The 20,453-nt window shown below is 33.1% G+C and overlaps 2 protein-coding genes and 1 long non-coding RNA gene across 3 annotated transcripts; 2 read left to right on the forward strand and 1 right to left on the reverse strand.

Moving 5' to 3' along the window:
• Positions 1-2,331: 2,331 nt before the first annotated feature.
• On the forward strand, positions 2,332-3,003 carry LOC104090730 (uncharacterized protein At4g14450, chloroplastic-like). Its single transcript, XM_009595901.4, has one exon. The coding sequence runs from the start codon at positions 2,408-2,410 to the stop codon at positions 2,753-2,755; it is 348 nt and encodes a 115-aa protein (XP_009594196.1). The 5' UTR covers positions 2,332-2,407; the 3' UTR covers positions 2,756-3,003.
• A 6,668-nt stretch (positions 3,004-9,671) lies between these two features.
• LOC104090731 (uncharacterized) lies at positions 9,672-13,041 on the forward strand. Its single transcript, XR_684990.4, has 2 exons — positions 9,672-9,803; positions 10,190-13,041. It is a non-coding gene; the product is annotated as an uncharacterized lncRNA (long non-coding RNA).
• A 1,824-nt stretch (positions 13,042-14,865) lies between these two features.
• On the reverse strand, positions 14,866-19,336 carry LOC104090732 (protein EIN4-like). Its single transcript, XM_009595902.4, has 3 exons — positions 18,723-19,336; positions 16,276-18,119; positions 14,866-15,706 (listed from the first exon to the last, which is right to left on the reverse strand). Exons 2-3 carry the CDS (start codon positions 18,022-18,024, stop codon positions 15,167-15,169), a joined length of 2,289 nt encoding a protein of 762 aa, XP_009594197.1. The 5' UTR covers positions 18,025-18,119; positions 18,723-19,336; the 3' UTR covers positions 14,866-15,166.
• Positions 19,337-20,453: the final 1,117 nt, after the last annotated feature.

A 20,453-nucleotide genomic window follows, 5' to 3' on the forward strand; every position in this document is an offset into this window, starting at 1 on the left:
ACATTGCTCAAGTGGCCACTTTGACTGTGGCATATATTTCCAACTATTTCATTTTTATATGAATTCTTTATTTTCTTTTTTATTTATTGACAATTTTCATATTTAGAAATTATTTCATTTTCATATTTCTGTCTTACCCTTACAATAGGGAACAAAATTATATGTGGTGGGAGAGAGTTAGAAGAATTGGAGTTGGAAAATAATTTCAAAATTCTTTAGATAATACTATTTCAAAAAAAAAAAAAGGAATATCAAGAGAACAAAACAGCTAGCTCATGGGAGTAAAGGGAGAGGAAGGAAGTCACAACTCCTTTTAGCCATCTATCTCCTTGTAAAAAAAAAAGAGTTGATAGTTAGGACCAAGGGCAATTTTAATATTTCATATGTATTTGGGTTATATATTTTATTTCATATGATATTTTTTACCTCTTGTAATCAGCGGACGCACATGGTAGAAAGCGGGTTGAACTGAACCCGCTTCGTCAAAAAATAATATTATGTATATGTATAAATTACGATTAAAGTTGCATAAATTTTGTATAAATATTTTATTTGAACCCACTTGACAACTGCTATTTTACGACTAAAGTTATATACTTCTAAGATTGAACTCGGTTGCACAAAATCTTAGGTCCGCCGCTCCTTGTAATGTTTGACATTGTTATATATACTTCTATACAATTTTCACATAATTTAAATTCTGAACTCTAACGTGATGTTTTTATTGTAAAATTAACTTTTCAATTATTATTTAAATATTTTATTTTATTATCACAAATACAATAAGTAAGTAAAACCAAAATACAAACTTTTGTATGGAATAAATACCATTAAATAAAAGTCAAAGGGGAAACTGGAAAGTACGTGTATTTTAAAATATTGGATCCATCAAGCGCAAGAGTGCGAATATTCTATCTGAAAATGGGAATATGACTCGGAAAAAAAACACATAAATTCACAAAATAACATGGTTGTTTTATGGAATACAAATGACCACGTAGGCTGAATCACAGCCGTAATTTTAATTTGTGGCAAAAGATAATGGACGATGATGAGAGGAGGTCACGTGTGGTAAAAATCCACTGATTGACTAGAGTAGATAACCTCCGTTTCATAAAATCTAACGGCCAGAATTGGGGACAGTGGCGGAGGTATCAGACACTTCTTCATCGGAAAAATTACATTATTTAATTCGATAATTTTTAAAAAATATATATATACTATATAATAATATCTCTTGACTTCTTGGTGAGTTTATTTTTTTATATTTTGACTTCTCTTAATAAAAATTTTGACTCCGCTACTGATTATTGGGGAAACCACGGGCTGTTTGTGTGCTCAAATCAAAGAAAGAAAGAAAGAAAGAGACGTCCAAAGATGAAAACAGTGCTTGAGCTTTTCCATCCACACAGTATCATGCAATATCAACCTTTTGAGTAATTACGTCAGGTTAGAATACTACTACTACTTGACTAGGGCCTACATCGATAATGACTAATAAGCTATCAGTAATCATATAAATTGATGATATTAATTATATATCAAAATCTTGATATTATCTCTCTCATATAAAAAGTGGATTACAATTCTAGGATAACCTTATTTCGAACCAAGCGATCCCTAATTATGATATAGATAAGAATATCCCGTAAGATTAACCATCCTACCTTATATATGAGATAACTAACACCATTATTTTACTATAACATTTATACCAATATTAGTTAATATTCATAACCAACATGAAAATAATGCAATGCCAAAATTTTATCTTGGGATTAAGATCGTTATTCCGGTAACCAAACGACTCCTAAGAGTATTCGTTAAGAAAATTCTTTTTTAAAAACCTCTAATTAAATTAAACACAATTTTATAAAATAAAAAATTACAAAATTTTATCTTGGGATTAAGATCGTTATTCCGGTAACCAAACGACTCCTAAGAGTATTCGTTAAGAAAATTCTTTTTTAAAAACCTCTAATTAAATTAAACACAATTTTATAAAATAAAAAATTATATATATATATATATATATATATATATATATATATATATATATATATATATTCAATCGCTAATCAGTAATCTCACGTTTAAGTGGTAAAAATGAATTTCCTTGCAAATTCAAATTAGTTGGGGGGCTAAATAGAGGTACAGAATACCGAGATGTAATCAAACATCACATAAGCTAGTGCATTTGTCTAGAGAAAATCTCTCCTTTTTTCTCTGGGTCCGTTACTTTGACCTTTGACTGAATCTGTATCACCCCTTTGCCCCTTTCACTCTCTCCGCAACGTGCACTCCACATGCCCCCTATTTATACCCCTTGCTCCTCTGCTCGCTTTCTCCCTCTCTCTCTGCAACTGCAACCCTAAATCACAATCTCTCCATCTCTTTCACTACTACAATGGCGGACAACAAACAACGGAGTTCTTCTTCTGGTGACCGGCGACAACCAAGCCGGTTACAGCGGCGAGCGCCGGCGTCTATACAAGTAAATCGCGCAACCGATTGGAATGTGGCGATACCGCTTCTATCGCCGCTGATAACTTCTCCGACGTCTCCCGAAACGGACAACTTAAAGGCGGCGATAAACTCGTTTTCCAGCTCAGCTCATAGGGAAGAGGTGAGGAAAGAGCATTCGGAGAAGCCGATGATGGTGTTTAAGAAATGGCAGCATCCGGCGGCGCCGTTTTGCTACGAGCCGGCTCCGTTGGTGCCTTTTGTATGTACAGGAAGCACCGATAGACGATGAAATTAAAACATCTGAATCTCAATCTTAGTTAGCTGTTGATACTATCTGCTGGACAATATTCCTTTTCGTGATTTGTAATTTGCAGAAGGAATATAGAAGATGTAGTTCTAGCTTTTTTAAACATTAAACACTCTGTTGATAATCTGTAGCTGTTTTAGCCCTTTTTCCTCTTACTATCAGGACAATTATTAAGTTTTGGTTACTGATTGATTATGAATGATATGAATTTTCATCGAGAAAACTAAAAATGAGACTGGGGAAATGTAGTTCCTTTTTGCTATCTTTCGATATATCCAGTCAACCTTCAAATTCTTATTTCAATTTGTATTCGCAATATGTATCCTCTTTTGTCTCAAAACCAAACAAATAAAAGCCTGAACCAGTGTCAATTAAAACTAACTCCCTTTTTCCTTCTAAAATGGCATTTCTGACCAGGATAAAAGATCAAACTAAAGAAGGAAGACAGTTCTTGAATTGACAGGTGGAGGAGCATCCTTTTCTCATAGCAGAATCCCATAGTTGAAAGTGGAAGAGAGATACTGCTACTGCTCTACTCCACGAATTTTCTAATCCAAAATAATAAATACCGCGACAACACAGGGAAATGGAATTGTCATTGAATAAAAGATTGAATGGAGATAAGAGATTGCGTACGTAATTCTATTACTACTATACTGAAAAGACTATACTGAGGGGCACCTGAACTCTATTTTCGGACAGGGGTGTTGATGGTTCGGTTTGGAACAGTTTTTTCTATAAAAAAAAAATTTAATTTAATTAAGTCGGTTTTTATTGATTCGATTTATGTAGATTTTGTCTTTTTTTTAGTTATTTATCGATTTTTTTTAAATACGAAACATACACTATCAAATACATATTCTAGCGATTATATTTTTAATGTAACACTATCAAACCAATTGTTCTTTGACAAATATATCATTTACCAAGATATATTAATGATAATTAAATTAAATAGTGATGAATAATTTAAGGACTCAAATAAAAATAGATTCTTTTTAACACAAAATAGATTTTTGTACTTAGCAAAAGAAAACTACCAATCAAACTAGAATGTAAAGGCAAGAAACTAAATTATTATAATAGCAAAGAACTAGATTAAAAGTGCAAATGATTAACATGTACCATACAATTTTAAAAACTTTGTATAAAAATATACATATATAGGTGTAATAATAAATTTTAAATAGCTACTTCTATAGTCGATTTGGTTCGATTTTTTCGGTTATTTTTTTATTAAAACCAAAACCAACCAAATTTGATCGGTTTTTAAAATTCAAAATCAAAACCAAAACCAAATCAAACCAAAAAAGTATCATTTTTTTGGTCAGTTTGGTTCGGTTTACAGTTTGGTTCGGTTTTCGAATTTTTTATGAACACCCCTACTTTCGGATATTGTCTATATTTAACATTTATCTTAATACTGTCTCGCTAAATTTTCCCTACCGTTATACTATCCTGCCAAATTTACCCCTGCCGTTATACTATCCTGCCAAATTTACGCCTACCGTTATACTATCCGACCAAATTTACTCCTACCATCAGCAAATTTTTAAGAATTACCCCCAAGTCTGTTAGGTGACCCAGAATCTCCAAATCATTTAATTAAGTCACTTAATATTTTTCTTGATGCACTATTTTCGAATAATTGGCATTTACATGCTTTCTTAATTGAAAAAATAAGAGAAAATATGAAAATAATACAACGGTTAGTAAACAAAGTAAGTAAATTGAAGAATCTAAATTAGGTAACTCGTCTAAATTCTAAAAGTATTTACAACAACCTAACTTTAATAAATTCATTGCATTAAAGGTATGAAGACTTTGCAAGTATTAGTGATTGAAGTTGAAGTTCCTTGGAGACTTTACATTGTAGAATTCAACTTTGCTTTAATCAAATGCATACGCATTGCGTACTCTTAAGTTAATCGATCAAACTCTACACTAACCAGACAATAACAAAATATATTCGAATATTCATGTACATATATGATGAGCAACTGCATATAATACACAATAAATAGACCCACTGAATTGTACGGTGTGTATATGATTAAAAAATAAATAAGATTTTAAACCAATTACAAATCCATTATCACAAGAACAAAAGTGAGTGTATTGATAATTAAAAATATCCATGAATAATTTGTATAGAGTAGTACATTTAGCATTAATATCAATAGTAATTTCTGAAAATATTGGAGCAAGAAGAACAACAAGTGATTTAAATAAAAGAAAATTGAAAGATTTTGGATTACCTAACAGATCAAGAGGTAATTTTTAAAAGTTTGTTGATGGTAGGGGTAAATTTGACCGGATAGTATAAATTTGGCCGAATAGTATAACAGAGGTTAAATGTAGACAATATCCGAAAGTAGAGGGATAAATAAGAACAACAAGTGATTTAAATAAAAGAAAATTGAGAGATTTTGGATTACTTAACAGATCAAGGGGTAATTTTTAAAGCTTGCTCATGATAGGGATAAATTTGGCGGATAGTATAACGATAGGGGTAAATTTGATCGAATTATATAACGGAGGTTAAATGTAAACAATATACGAAAGTAAAAAGGTATATTCAGCTCTTTTTTCCCTTCTTAAAATTGTTTAAATATGTATGTGTGCACCAAAGCACAGAGAGTCTTATGGTTCTGATAATTGGGGCGCACCCTTGCAAATGAAGCAAGATGTTTAACTCTCTCTTTATACGCATGCTTAGTGTCCCCTCTTATGCTTTAATTAAGTTTTTTTATTTTTTTATTTTATTTTTCTATTTAGTTTATTCATTCAAAATCCTAAAATCTAACATATTGAAATAATTGATCTCCCTTTATTGCAAAATTTTATGTAACTAAAACTAATAGCAGTATAATTAAAAAAGAAAAGAGAAAAGAAGAAGCTAATAACAAGTAGATGTTGCAGCATAATTCAATAATTTTAGTGTTTTTTATATGAAATATATATATATATATATATATATATATATATATATATATATATATATATATATATTTTATTTAATTTAATATTTTAAATGATAATAAATTCACGGTAAGAATCTAAGGTCGAATCCCTCAAACATAGCTATCTTATGGACCATTGTTCAGGATTGTCCTCGAAAAGCATAAAAATTGTATACACGGTGCGTTCTCACAAACAACAGGACAGAATCTTCAACCGAAAGTGAATTGCAAATACGTCAAGGCTGCAAAACGGATCCAATTGAAGTCTTTAAGGGCCAGTTTGGACATAAAATTTGGTTGAAGATTTATCCAAAAAACAATTCGTTTTTTTTCGAAATCAACGTTTGTTCATAAAATTTTTAATTTTCAAATTTTGGAGATTTTTAAAAATTTGAAAAACTGCAAAAAGTTATTTTTTAAAATTTTCAATCAAATCACTCACAAAACTTCAAAAATAACTCAAACTGAAATTTATGTCCAAATAAAATTCTAAATTTCAAATACCATTTTCACTTAAAAAAATTTTAGTCATTTTTTCGAATTTTACAATTCTTATGTGCAAACGCCTACTAAGTGTTTCATTTTGACACAATTAACAAGTTTAAAAATAATAGAGTATACTCTAAAAAAGTACTACTAATTAACCCGCATGCCTTGTGGTTCAGAATATTAGGTAATCCGATTTTCGAAGTAACTACACGTCAATTTTGTTTAGTTAATCTATGCCTTGGGCTGATTCTATTCCACGTATCGTGTCTTTCATCTCACAGTTTTTGAGATGATAGCTACCTTAGTTGTTTTTACAAATTTTAAACTCATAGCAGCAGATTATCTGAATTTACTAAGTAAAATATGAAATGACATAGCATAACTAGGTCCATGACAACATAAGTTGTTCTAACGTGTGAAATTACTTGCTATCAAGTCTAGTTCTGAACAAATTATTCGAAGATTTGTCTTTTAACTTTGACTAAAAAGTGTGGTTTGTTTGTGCATTTCACTTGAAACAACGAGGTTTCAGTTTGCAAGTTGTTGGTAGTTAATTTGTGAAATTGAGAGTAAATTTATCATGAACTTGAAAATTCTATTTGAAATTGAAATTGAATTTGTGGTCTGAAAAGTGCACTTCAAGTGAAAATTTTCAAATTTATAATTTTTATCTCCCAAATAATCTATAACTTCACAAACGTTTTTCCCAAAAAAAAAAAAAAAGTTGACAGTATCCAACACAAATCACAAAATATTTCAAACTTCAGATTCAAATATTTGTCCAAAAGGGGTTTAATGATCTGAAATGCCGTTCAAATATATGTATTTTAGTCATTTTCATAATGCAGTCTTCCTTCATTAATTCGTTATCGGAATGTCATTAATAGAACAAAAAATTCTGTCACTATAATTCCTTGCTGTAAATTAGTGAGTTGTATTGTCAATTAAAATGGTAGGTAAGACATCTTTTAATTTTCTTATTCTGCTTGAGGGTCTGATTTTTCTAGAAATGACGAAAAGTAAATGGGAATAAGAGTCTGCAAGTTTAGGTATGGTACAGCCTACAGCATAGTACTATAAAGACAAGCAGCTATATCTTGATAATAAGAAGTCGTCTTCTAGATACTCTTTGTGTAGGAAAAATGCTTTAATTGCCGCCTATTGAATTAATTCTCTCTTTTTTGCCGATTCACTTGTGTGATTTAAATTCTCTCCATCTTTTCACTCTCACATCCTGGTTAAGTTTTGTTTTTATCTATGTTTATCCACTAAATTATTTGGTAATGTTATTTAAGATCATCTTTGCAAGCCTATCTGATTCGGGAAAATCATCTAACTAAAGATGTATACACAAAAGTCTCTATATTTTGTTTTTTTGCTCACGTAAACCTATAAATAGTCTGAGCAAATTGAATTGTCTAAAAAGTGAAAGAGGGACTAATATTCAACCAAAAGTGAAAAGGCAAATTACCTCAAGATTGCATAATAGTATAAGAAACCGTTAATGCTGTATTTTGTAATAAATGACAATTCAAGAAATAAACATATTGTCAGCTCCCTGTTTAAATAATTGCAGCCTATTCCGCATAAGCTATTCGCTTTTTTGCCTTATTTATTATATATGGTGTTAGCTAACTTTGCGGCACTTTTCATTCTTTTTTCATCTAAGTTTAAGTTTTTTTTGGATAGGATTTCAAGTTGCTCTTCAATATTCTTAGTTAGTTATACTTCGAGTAAATTTCATGGATAGTCGTTCAATTTTGTGTGTTCATTACCTAAAAGTTACTTTTCTTTCTTTTATTACGTAAAAATTACTTTGTGTTCATTACCCAGAAGTCATTTTTCTTTCTTTTGTTACACAAAAATCATTTTACTATGCTCTAGTTATCACAATAATCACTTTGACCATATTTTATAAACCTTTTACCTGAAAAGTCTATTATGCCATTGACATTATAAATTCTCCCATTTATGTAATACCTTCTATATTATATGTTAAATAATATACTTTTACCCAGATAATTTACTTATAATTAAAATAAATTAATATTATTTTATTTATTATTTTTATAATATATTCGTACATTTAATTCTTTTTTATGGCACTCAATTTGTTTAATCATATTCAAACATGAACATATTTTAAATATAGACATGATAAAAAATATATATTTTTTAATGTTTATTTAAAATAATAAAAATAAATTTGTTTAACAAATGATAGTTTTTCTATAGTCAATAAAATTTTTAAAAGAAGTTTCAAAGATATTTGTGTTTGATATTAAGTTTTTTAAAGCTTTATCTATTAATATTATTTATTTAAAAGTATTAATCTGATGTGCCATTTTGCTAAATGTATGTATTTTATTTATTAAATTAATGGGTATGGCTTGGCTGATAAATCAATGAGCTTTAATTTTTTAATTTTCATTAAGCATGATTAAGAACGTGAAACTGAGATTTGTTCACGATAATATTACTGACAAATTTAACAATACAACAACAATAATAATATACCCAGTAGTATCCCACACCGTGGGGTCTGAGGAGGGTAGTGTGTACGCAGACCTTACCCCTACCTTGATATATTTAATAATACTACTTATATATCTTGAAAATTAATATTAAGATAAATTAAATGTACGAATATATTATAAAAATAATAAATAAAATAATATTAATTTATTTTAATTATAAGTAAAATATCTGGGTAAAAGTATATTATTTAACATATAATATAGAAGGTATTACATAAATGGGAGAATTTATAATGTCAAGGGCATAATAGACTTTTCTGGTGAAAGGTTTATAAAATATGGTCAAAGTGATTATTGTGATAATTAGAGCATAGTAAAATATTTTTTGTGTAACAAAAGAAAGAAAAGTGACTTTTGGGTAATGAATACAAAATTGAATTATTTTTACGTAACAAAAGAAAGAAAAGTGGCTTTTGAGTAATGAACACAAAGTTGAATAACCACCCATGAAATTTACTCCTATACTTCTTGACTGAAAAATGGTACCACATCTTTTTGTCTTTTTGCCAATTTCTAGAAAGGATTGAAAGTAGGGGCGGAGCTACAGTAGAGGGTGCGAGTTCAGACGAACCTAGTGACTTTTTCCGAGACTCTGTATTTGTATTGAAAAATTTACTATTTCTATATAAATACATCATGCCGAACCCAGTAACAAAAGAGGTCTGGGTTCAATGGTAAGAGTTCTGGGTTCGCTGCGAGAACATGTGGGTTCGAATCCCGTTGAAAGCAGTGTGTTATGTTGTTATTTTTTTACAAAAACAAATTCAGAAAGCACAAACTAACGATGTCGTAATTCTCAAATAACTCCAAACGACACTTTGACTTACTTTAAACTAACATTTATTCTTTTTAATAAATAAAACATAAAGTCTTTTCTCTTTCTAATAAACAAATCCTTTTAAATAAAAACAGCCAACACGCCTTCTCGTCTTTTCAATTTCCAAATCAAAAAAGCTACGATTCTGCCTCTGTCAGTCTTTTGATCACTGCTACCACCATCTGCCGGTGCCGGATGCCCTCAAACTCTCACTGTGTATCAGTGTATGCTCTTTCTCCCTTAGAAGTTAGACCCGGGGGTAAACATTACCTTCATTCCTGCATGAGCAAATGCATTATCTGATAGTGCCACTCAAAATTTTCATCCCAAGAGAATTGGATAAATTTCAGATGATAACATTGGACAAACTTTGGAATGCTTACATGTTCCACGGCTACAACAACAACAACACACTACTAGAAATTCGTTAAAAACCGACCAAAAAAACTGACCAAAGTTGGTCGGTTATGGCCAATTACCGACCAAAACGTAATCATTACGGTGTGGACCTTCTTCAATTCTTCTTTCCTGATTTTTTTCTTCATATTTTCCTCTTATATTTTATATTTGACGATTTATACAAAATCTGATTTTTAATCTTTGATTCTAGGGTTGTCCCACATTTTGAACTTCATTCTCTTTGTCAATTTGTGCTTTTGTACTTTTCAAAAGTTCAAACTTGAATTCTTCGACAAATCGACAGACAAGGTATGTGGTCCTACTTTCTTATTTTTAGTTTCTTAGTGAGACCAACTTGCATTCTCATGGATACTACTCAGAAAGAAGAAAACTTTCATATGTAATGGCTTTTTAACACTTTGAATGCTTCCAATGTTGGTTCAGTTTTTTCTTTTAATCTTTTATAAAGTGGGTCTCTTTGTGAGATGAATAAATTGAATTGACTTTACTATATATACTAGCTAGCTAGACTAAGTTTACAAATTGAACTATGTCAAAGAAGATAAAGAATAGATTTTTATAGCATTGTGAAACATACAACTTGAAGTTTAATTTGTGTTTTGTCATTTTTAGGGTCTTCTAGCAAAAGTCGATATGCTCACGAGTTTTTACAAAGCTCAAACTTCTGCAGCTTCTTCTAGCTCTCCTTTGTCAAGTTCTCTATGTCCAATTATTAGTAACAATATTAATCCTTCCCAAGTATCGGATAAAGTGTTAGATTATGAGCCCGATCCCGCTGAAAGAAAACCAATTTCAGCATATCCACCTAATTTACGTGACAGAGTAAGGAAAAATTATATACAAAATGGACCTTGTCAACCTCGTAGTTTTGTCTTTCCAAAAAGAGATTTTGGAGGAATAATACATAAGTTTAATCCTTAATAGTTTAAAACTTCATGTTCTCAATGGTTATAATATAGCATTAAATAAGATGCAATATTTTGTTTATGTTGTTACTTGTTTAAAAATGAGGTTGGAGGATATGGAAAAAAAGTAGGTGATACTTTCACAACAGATGATTTTAGAGGTTGGAATAAAGGTTTAAAAAGGCTTAAATCTCATGTGGGTGACGTGAATAGTGTTCATAATCGATGTTTCAAGATGATGCTAGATTTAATGAATCAAGCACAATCTATTCTAACATATTTGCACAAGCAATCTGAGAAAATTAAAAGGGAACATCGAGTTCACTTGAATGCTTCAATTGATGTGATAAGGTATCTTTTGAAAGAAGGAATGCCTTTTTGGGGCCATGATGAGAGTGTAATTTCTACAAGAAGAAGCCTTTTTTTAGATCTCTTAAAATGGTATGCAAATAGGAAGGAAGATGTGAAAAATATGATATTAGAAAAAGCTCCAAAAAATAACACCATGACTTCTCCTGATATTCAGAAAAATATTGTGAATTCTTGTGCAAAAGAAATAGCGAAAGCAATTATTGAAGACTTGAATGGGGATTTTTTTGGGATATTAGTTTATGAGTCTAAAGATGTCTCTCATAAGGAACAAATGGCTCTTGTTTTGCGTTATGTCAACAAGGAGGGTGAACTTATTGAGCGATTCCTTGGTCTTGTTCATGTTAAAGATACAACTGCATATGCATTACAAAAAGCAATAAATTCTTTGCTTTTATAACATTCATTGCGTTCATCTTTAATACGGGGACAAGGGTATGATGGAGCTAGTAACATGCAAGGAGAAATCGATGGTCTTAAAGCTTTGATTCTGAAAGATAATCCTTCAGCATATTGCGTACATTGCTTTGCTCATCAATTGCAGTTGACTCTTGTAGCTGTCGCAAAGAAACACCATGATATAAATAATTTTTTTGACATTCTTGCTAATATTTTAAATGTTGTTGGAGGTTCTTATAAGCATAAGGAGATTCTTAGAGATGATCAAACTGAAAAATTAGATGAGTTATTAGTATTTGATGAAGTTCATATAGGAAGTGGATTAAATCAAGAACTTGGGCTTCAAAGACCAGGTGATACCCGTTGGGGATCTCACTTTAAGACATTGCGTAACTTTATTTCTTTATTCTCATCAATTGTTCATGTACTTGGAGTTCTTGCAAATGAGGGTTTAAATTATCAGGAGAAAGTACTAGCAAAAAATCTTGCGGAAGATATAAGATCTTATGAGTTTGTGTATATATTACATTTGATGTTAAAAATAATGGCAATTACATATAATTTGAACATGGCTCTGCAAAGAAAAGATCAAGATATTGTTACTGCTATGAAACTTGTTCATTTCACAAAGAGGTAATTGCAAACAATGAGGGAATCTAAATGGAATTCTTTGTTAGAAGATGTATCTTCGTTTTGTGATAAGAATGGTATTGTGATCCCAAAAATGGATGAGAAGTATGGTCTTAGAAAGTTGAAGCGTAAAAGCTCAACTGTTACATATTCTCATCATTTGCATGTAGAAGTTTTTTGTGCCGCTATTGATTTGTAACTTTCGGAACTTAACAGTCGTTTTAGTGAAGTGAATACTGATCTGCTTCTTGGTATGGCTAGTTTGAGTCCCGATGATTCTTTTGCAAATTATGATCAAAACAAGATTATGAAACTTGCTACATATTATCAAAATGAGTCCATTACTTGCAAGCTTGAAGATCTTAGTTTTGAGTTTGACAACTATATTGACTATGTGCGATAGATGGATAATGCATTCTCTAACTTGAAAGGGCTTGGCGATCTCTCGAAGACATTGGTTAAAACAAATATTCATAAGACATGGGAACTTGTTTATTTGCTTGTGAAACTAAGTTTGATATTACCTGTGGCTACTGCAACAGTCGAAAGGGCTTTTTCTTCAATGAAGTTTATTAAAAATGACTTGCGAAGCAGAATTGGTGATGACTTTTTGAATGATTATTTAATTTGTTATATAGAAGATGAAGTATTTGAAAGTGTACCTAATTATATGATCATTGATCGTTTTCAAAACATGACAAGTCGTCGAGTGCAATTGAAATGATAATGTTTATATTCATATATTGTGTTTGTCTGGTTCGTTACCTTTAAGATGTATTAGATATCGATACTCATTATTTAGCCAGCTTGCTATTGTATATTAGTTTTAGATCATAATCTTATCTTATAATTTAGAACTCATACACTTTAAATACTAGCTCCGCCTCTGATCGAAAGCAAACCGAAATATGAGTATGCAAGTTCAAGTATGCTACAACCTAGAAAATAAAGGCAGAAGGCTGTATTTATGATGTAAGAAGTGAAAATATGATCCCTTATGACTACTTACTGTTTGAATAAAAGAATGTAACCATACAAAGATCTCCAATGTTTTAATTACCGATCTCTTACGTTATTTTTTACCAATCTCCCAATGAAAAAAATGTTTTATAACTAAAAGAACATTTGTAATGGATCATAACACCGATCTTCCCGAGGAATGTTATTCTAGAAGTGGGTGTTTATTCTATATGAGGAGTAAAGCTTTTTAAATATCTAAGGAAAATATCATAGGTAGGCTAGTGGAGATAAAAGGGATTTGGGGGGGGGGGGTAGAGGACTGTGTATAGACACATAATGGCCAAAAAATGGAGTGCATGTACGTACTCAAGTTCATGCATGGTGTCTAATTTTGTCACTAAGTTCAGAGAAACAAATAACATGAAGGCATCTTTGACCTATTTATTTTATTATTCTTCCATACCTTTCCCACTTCTGATGGCCTTCCCCCCTAAAACACACAAACGAGGAATGGGCTTACATGTAAATGCCCATGCCTAGGATAATGAAGTTGAAAAATAGCCATATGCAAAAGGACCAAGCATAAGTCATAAAACCAATACAGCCTGAATAAAAATTTAATCCAAGATAAAACATGCAGTCCACATTCCTGAACCAAGTTGCTATCAGGCGGGTCATAGAACATTGTCTAGTGCCTTTATTTACACATAAATTTATACTCCGCGTCAAAAATAATTGGCTCAGATAAACCCGGTGCCGCAAGGCTACATCTGCCTCTAGTACTTGCTATAGGAATTAGGAAGTTTCGGTAGCTACTTAAATGTATAGCCCGTTCCCTTATCCACCCCATCCTTTTATTTTTCTCTTCTACTTCTAATAAGATATATAGTAGTGATTCTAACAAGGCAATGCTTCTTATGGTGTTTCGGGTATGTCCAAGGAGACAATTCTCTTGGAACCAAATTTAGGCACTACACATATTCATCTAGAATAGCTTTTCCAATGAGTTTGAATGGAGTTGCCAAATTCTTCTGTTGTAATGTAATTAACATTATAGAAGCTCATTCATGACTTGAAACCAAAGGGACTCCTAACCACCTAATGCATACACAAAGATCAAAATCAGATCCTACATAGAAATCACCAGTCTGAGTATCACTCTCTAGACCCAAGTTGGAGACAAACAGATAGGGGTTCATCATTAAATTATTGTCGTCAACTTTACATCTTGTGAACACAATTTCTTTCAATCAATGGAGCATTCATTTTCTTCAAATCAACGAGGATATAATGTTGTCAAACAACAAAGCTGAGAATATTTTGCGAGGTCATGAAACTAAAAGTCCATAACCCAAAGAGACATAAGCAAAAGTGCAAGAACCTACTTCACTAAAGTCCCAAAAGTATGTATAGTCTCATCTGTGAAGTGTTTTACTATTTTAGTATATCTGTAAATGCATAATCAGATAAGGGTACATTTCAAATCAGCCATTTGGACATTCTTCACCCAAAATTTTCAATTGGCAACAGATTTTCTGCTAAAGCAAATCTTAATGCATGAATCTAGTGCTTTATAGCTTAGAATGGAGCTATTCTCGAGTCATTTCGTAACTACTTCAGTTTTAGGGACAACTTAGATAAATTCTGATCAGTTGTTAAGCTCAATAAAATGTTGAAAGGGCGCACCTGGCGGCCAAATCCTGTATAGCTTAAAGATTATGTAAAGAAAAAAGAAGATATATTTTCTATACCAATTTGATTTCAATGTTTGTATGTAACATCTGTCTGCTGGAATCTTCATGGGTGGGCAGCGGTTGGTCCTAAGCAATTTTGTTTGCTTAGCATTAGGTTGTTAAATGAAGCCCTGCCTTATTATGCTCCACTATAAGGCAGTCTTAACATCATCACATGATTCTGCTTGCCTGTAGAAGGACCCTTTGAAGCTCATCAGCAATTCCAGGCAGTAGCACCGGCTTACGAATAATTCCATTTATTCCAATCTGCAGGCATCTTCCACTAACATCTTCATCAGCGGATGCAAAACCAACGATCAATGGCCAGTTGCGGCTACAAAACTCCCGAATTCTCATGGTTACTTCGAAGCCGTCTAAATCAGGCAGGTGAAGATCCAAAAGGACAATTTGGAATGAAGATACAGCAGGACCAAGAGCACCAAGACAGTCGTGTCCCGATGAAACTGCAGAAACAGTGCATCCTAATTTTTCAAGTAGCTTCCTTGTTACAGCTCTATTCACATCATCATAATCTGCTAAGAGAACATTAACCCCCTGGAGGAGTGAGTGTGGATGCGAGTGATCAGAAGATTCTCCATATTCAGGAATGCCTATGGCAATTGATGGCCGCAGTTGAAACCCAAGAATGACAGTCATGCTTTGATCAAAACCTTCTGGATTTGGGACTACCCAGATGTCTCCTTGCATCAACTGCGCATTATTTTCACATATCAGAGGGATGTTAGTTCAACCCCAAATTAACTGCAAATATATGTGCTCAAAATTGTTATGAAAGGAAAAGAAAATAACAAAAAAACAGTGTGCTACCAACTTCTATGCATGGTTTCGGATTTTCATTGCCAATAACTGAGCTAAAAGCTCAATAAATCAACAGAAGCAACTTTCTTATCATATTTCCTAGTAAGGAAACGATTCTATGTCAAAGTGGAATTTGGGATATTTACTTATAGGAGAAGATTGGGTAAAAATAGATACAAGCAATCAAGGTCATGACATTGCACTATCTTTTCTAACACAGAAATTGCAGTAGTTCATGTCATCCACATAATTTGATGCAAAAGGTCTCATCCAACTCGAGAGAAATTTCAAACGAGCCTGCACCAATGTCATTTTTCCCTAGAGATAACAACTTTACTTGCTTCTCATAGTTGAGTGGCTAATGTTACCACAGAAGAAAGAGCTTAAAACCAAATGAGTTGGGTGCATAAATTCCAGTTATATGACACATACATAGATGCTGCTATTTAGCAATAGAGTACCTGAACCAGCTTTCTGCACACAGAAAAGCTCAACCTTTCCTCCACTTCCCTACTGCGGCGTGTTTCACAACAATGTGGCAATGTGGATGTTATGCCCTCTGGCTGAGAATGATTATTGCTTGACCCAACTTCAAACCTGATATAGACATTTTCAAGAGATGAGTGTGACCTCCTTGTCTTCCAAGCTCCGTCGATGCCTTCCCTTCTTGCACTTTCTGGGAGAACTCTAAATGTAAGACAACCTCCATTGGGGTCCTTCAAAAGATTCCCAACCATATGAAGAATAACTTGAAAAACTCTTCTTTCATCACCCATGACATAATTTGGCAAAGATTTGTCAACCTCGATGGAAATATTGTAACTCCTATGAGCACACAAACATTTGGCAAGACAAGCAGCTTCTTTTATCATGGAATGTAGCTGAAAATGCCTCATCTCCAAAGGAAATCTACTATTGTCCTTTGTCGAAGTATCCATCACATCATTTATTAGGGTTGATACAACACTGCTGGTTTTAGCCATTGCATCTACAAGAAGCCGCTGCTCATTACCCATGTTATCATCTTGCAACAAGGAGAGAAGACCCAAAATTGAGTGCATGGGTCTTCTCAACCCATGGCTCATAACCATCTGAAATGCATTCCTAGCTTGACTCGCCCTAAGTGCATCCTGCTTCGCTTGTTGCAGAGCTCGATTTTGCTCCTCCAATGTTTCTCTCATATGCTGAGACTCTTCAAGAACTGCAGCATGGGACAGAGCCACAGCAACCTGATCAGCCACTACCCTGACTATCTCAATTTCCTGGTTGCTCCAAGATCTACCTTGTTCACCAGGAAGAACCAACACCAGTATGGCATAACATTCTGGGACAAGTTCAGGAGTTCCACCTTTGAAGTTCGACACCTTCAGCATTGGCATCCTAATTGCAGCCACAGCTCCTGGTTCACTACTCCCTCCACTACTCGCAGCAGCAAGTGGGGAGTAGGCATCAAGTAACTTTACTCCATCACTCTCCTTAATCTCCCTTACATCTGGATCACTTGTCGGGATAGGTAAATTATACATACTAGAAAAGCTTCTTCCTTTCAGCTCATGAATTAGGTTCATCTCAGTTTTATTCTCATTGGGCTTCCAAATAGCACAATTATGCAAATCCAGTGTCTTTGCTAACTCCACCAGAGTAGTGTATAGTATTGTATGACGATCGAGTGACTTTCGAATCTCCTGTGTAAGCATCCGGACATGCCATCCAGCTTCCTTTTGCTGCTTTATTAATCCAACTTCTCTACCAAGATCCCAAGTTTTCTTTTTCAGCATAAACTCCCTCACTTTGATTTTGAGCAGCATAGGAAAGAGGGTGATAAGGGTTATAGCAGTGGCAAAGGATACTAGTGCAGTGAGGACTTTAAAAATGGTTAGAGCAAGCATAAGCTGAAATGGGTGTTGGCCATAATAAGTCCAGAAATTGAGCAAATGAGTCATCCCACACAGAACAATGAATGCAATAAATTGGAAGAGCACCCATTTGAATGGAAAGTTGGAACAGCTTACGAAGTAAAGGAGCTCAATTGGGATGGAAAAATAGGCTATCGCAATAAATAAATCACTGATTCTTTGGCACTCTAAGATACGCTCAATGCTCCAAAATCCTTCATCATCACAGTTACAACGAGGGAAACCATTATCAGCAGCGGATAAGGAAACAAGGAATGCCGAAATTAACAAAGCTAATGCTAATGTCCTTAACATTGCATCCAATTTGATCAAGTCTTCAGCTCATTTACTGGATAGACTATATAACCACTATTTCAGCAGCGATGCCAGCTTAATCTGCAATTATAGACCTGACAAATCCAGCCACATATGCATGAAACAACTTGTTATGTTCATTTCTAGTTCAACAACGTGAACAGGAACATGAAAAAAAAACCTTTTCTAGAGCAAAGGAAAACGAAGCGGCATGGCATCAATATAAAATTCCAGAGATAGATTCAAGTGCATGCACCAATACCCACTTGCAATAACATATGTTGCTTGATTTCCAAAAAGCACAGTCTCAAAGGCAAACTAGTCCTACAATTTAAAAGGAAGTTTTCTTGCATAATTGTTACTTCACTATAACTAGTATAGTATTTTTTTTTATGACAACTGGTGTCCGGCTCTGGTTATGCACAACTCAACTGTTCCGCGGACTATTTACTAGTATCTCCCACCAGCATAGGTACTAGATATTATATTGATCGCAAAAATTGTTACTTCAAAATAACTATTATATCAATCGCAAATACAGATTCCGACTCATAACTCCACCACTACATCAACCATAATCACCCAATTACAAAAAAAAAAAAAAATTATAGAACAAGAGACCACTAAAAGGAACAATAATTAAATAAGCATAAAATTCAAGTAATACTTGAGAAAGTAAGAAATAAATAAAAATTTACCTGGAATAAAAATAAACACATGTTTCTTATAGAGCAAAATCCAGAGCAAGCCAATCCAAGAGTGAGATCTTATGGTTCACCCACATGCAGACCCCCAACAAAAACAAATACGTAAATATAGGGGTCATCATCTTCTTCTTATCCGAAACTCCATCAATACCAATGCTTCCCCCCCACGCCTGCACTGGTATCCTCAACAACTCAATGGTCCAAATACACCACATCTACTCGTAATTTTACCATAACCCACCCACTTGATAAACGGGTACCACATTACAACCCATTTAACTGTTCCGGGCTCCAAATTCAGAACGCCGTCGCCGGCACTACCACAAAACTGGCGGTGATGAAGGGGCAAAACTGGATTTTCGCTTCATCACTTACCTTGAAGAATTTTTATTCGTATTAGCTACACTTTTGTTTAAGCAAATGAAACTTCTACAAATTGTAGAGAGAAAGAGAGTGCCATTGCAAGCATTATATATATAGAGAGAGAGAGGAGAGAGAGAAGCAAGAGGTATTTTGGCGCCGTTGTTTGTTGAGTAGGACTGTAGGAGAGAAGAAAATGGAAGCAAAGTGAGGAGGAGGAGGAGAATCTCAGGGGAGGGGGTTGGAGTAAAGTGGGGCCCACAGTCCTTACATGAAGAGAACTTGGACGCACTTTTGCCCAATAAAGTAGTCCTTTTTCACAATGGATCTAATATTAGACTCCATTATTTTATTTTTTAAAAATCTATTACACACACTCTCTCTCTCTTTTCTGTATCTTTCTCTAGAGAGGAATGTAATAGCCCACGTGCCAATGGAGGAGACTAAACGCGCTAGCGGAGGAGCGTGAAGGATATTCATACGGAAAAGCATCGCAGACATACTGGTTGGCCGGACGTACACGGCCGCATGGAAAACGCGCAAAGCTAATATGTGTCAAAATCATCGTTATAATAATAATAATAATAATAATATAATAATAATAATAATAATAATAATAATAATAATAAGGGAAAAGAGCCAAATGTATCCCTCTACTTTCATATATTGTTTATATTTAACCTCTGTTATACTATCAGGTCAAATTTACCCATACAATTAAGAAACTTTTAAAAATACCTCTTGATCTGTTAAATAATCCAAAATCTCCTTAATTCCTTTTATTTAAATCACTTATTGTTCTTCTTGGTCAACTATTTTTGAAATAATTGACATTTACCTGCTTTCTGGATTAGAGAAAAAAATAAGAGAAAAAAATATTAAATAATACAACCGAATAAAATAAATATAGTAAATTGAAAATTCTAAATTAAGTAGCTTTTTAAAATTTTAAAAATATTTACAACATCCAAATTTTAATGAATTCGTTACACCAAATGTAGGGAGACTTTGCAAGTATCAGTGATTGAAGTTGAAGTTCCTCGGAGACTTTATGATCACGCCCAACTCTAGTCCTAAAAAGGATAAGGGTCGCTGCAAATATAATCCGGTCTAAAAGTCCGGAGTCGAATCCCACAGAGAACTAAGGCTTAGCTATAGCTGTTTAATATCACTAAGAAGACAAGTTTGAACAATTTTCTAAATTATAAAGATTGAGATTTATATTTCTAACTAATTAATTAGCAAATACTAGAAAGTGGTAAAATTATCAACTAACGAGACAAAGTGTTGGAGACTAAATTAAGGAGGTCTAGAGTTATGATTTACCCAATTGTCGGAATTCTTCCCGCTATGTTCCCTGCA

This window comes from Nicotiana tomentosiformis, chromosome 6 (genome assembly GCF_000390325.3).
Source record: "Nicotiana tomentosiformis chromosome 6, ASM39032v3, whole genome shotgun sequence".
Classification (NCBI taxonomy): domain Eukaryota; kingdom Viridiplantae; phylum Streptophyta; class Magnoliopsida; order Solanales; family Solanaceae; genus Nicotiana; species Nicotiana tomentosiformis.

Excerpts from the sequence above, each read along its gene's own strand:
- LOC104090730 (XM_009595901.4), top strand. The coding sequence starts at position 2,408 with ATGGCGGACAACAAACAACGGAGTTCTTCTTCTGGTGACCGGCGACAA.
- LOC104090732 (XM_009595902.4), bottom strand. The coding sequence starts at position 18,024 with ATGTTAAGGACATTAGCATTAGCTTTGTTAATTTCGGCATTCCTTGTT. Across the intron at positions 15,707-16,275 it reads TGTGCAGAAAGCTGGTTCAG|TTGATGCAAGGAGACATCTG; the intron begins GTACTCTATTGC and ends AATAATGCGCAG.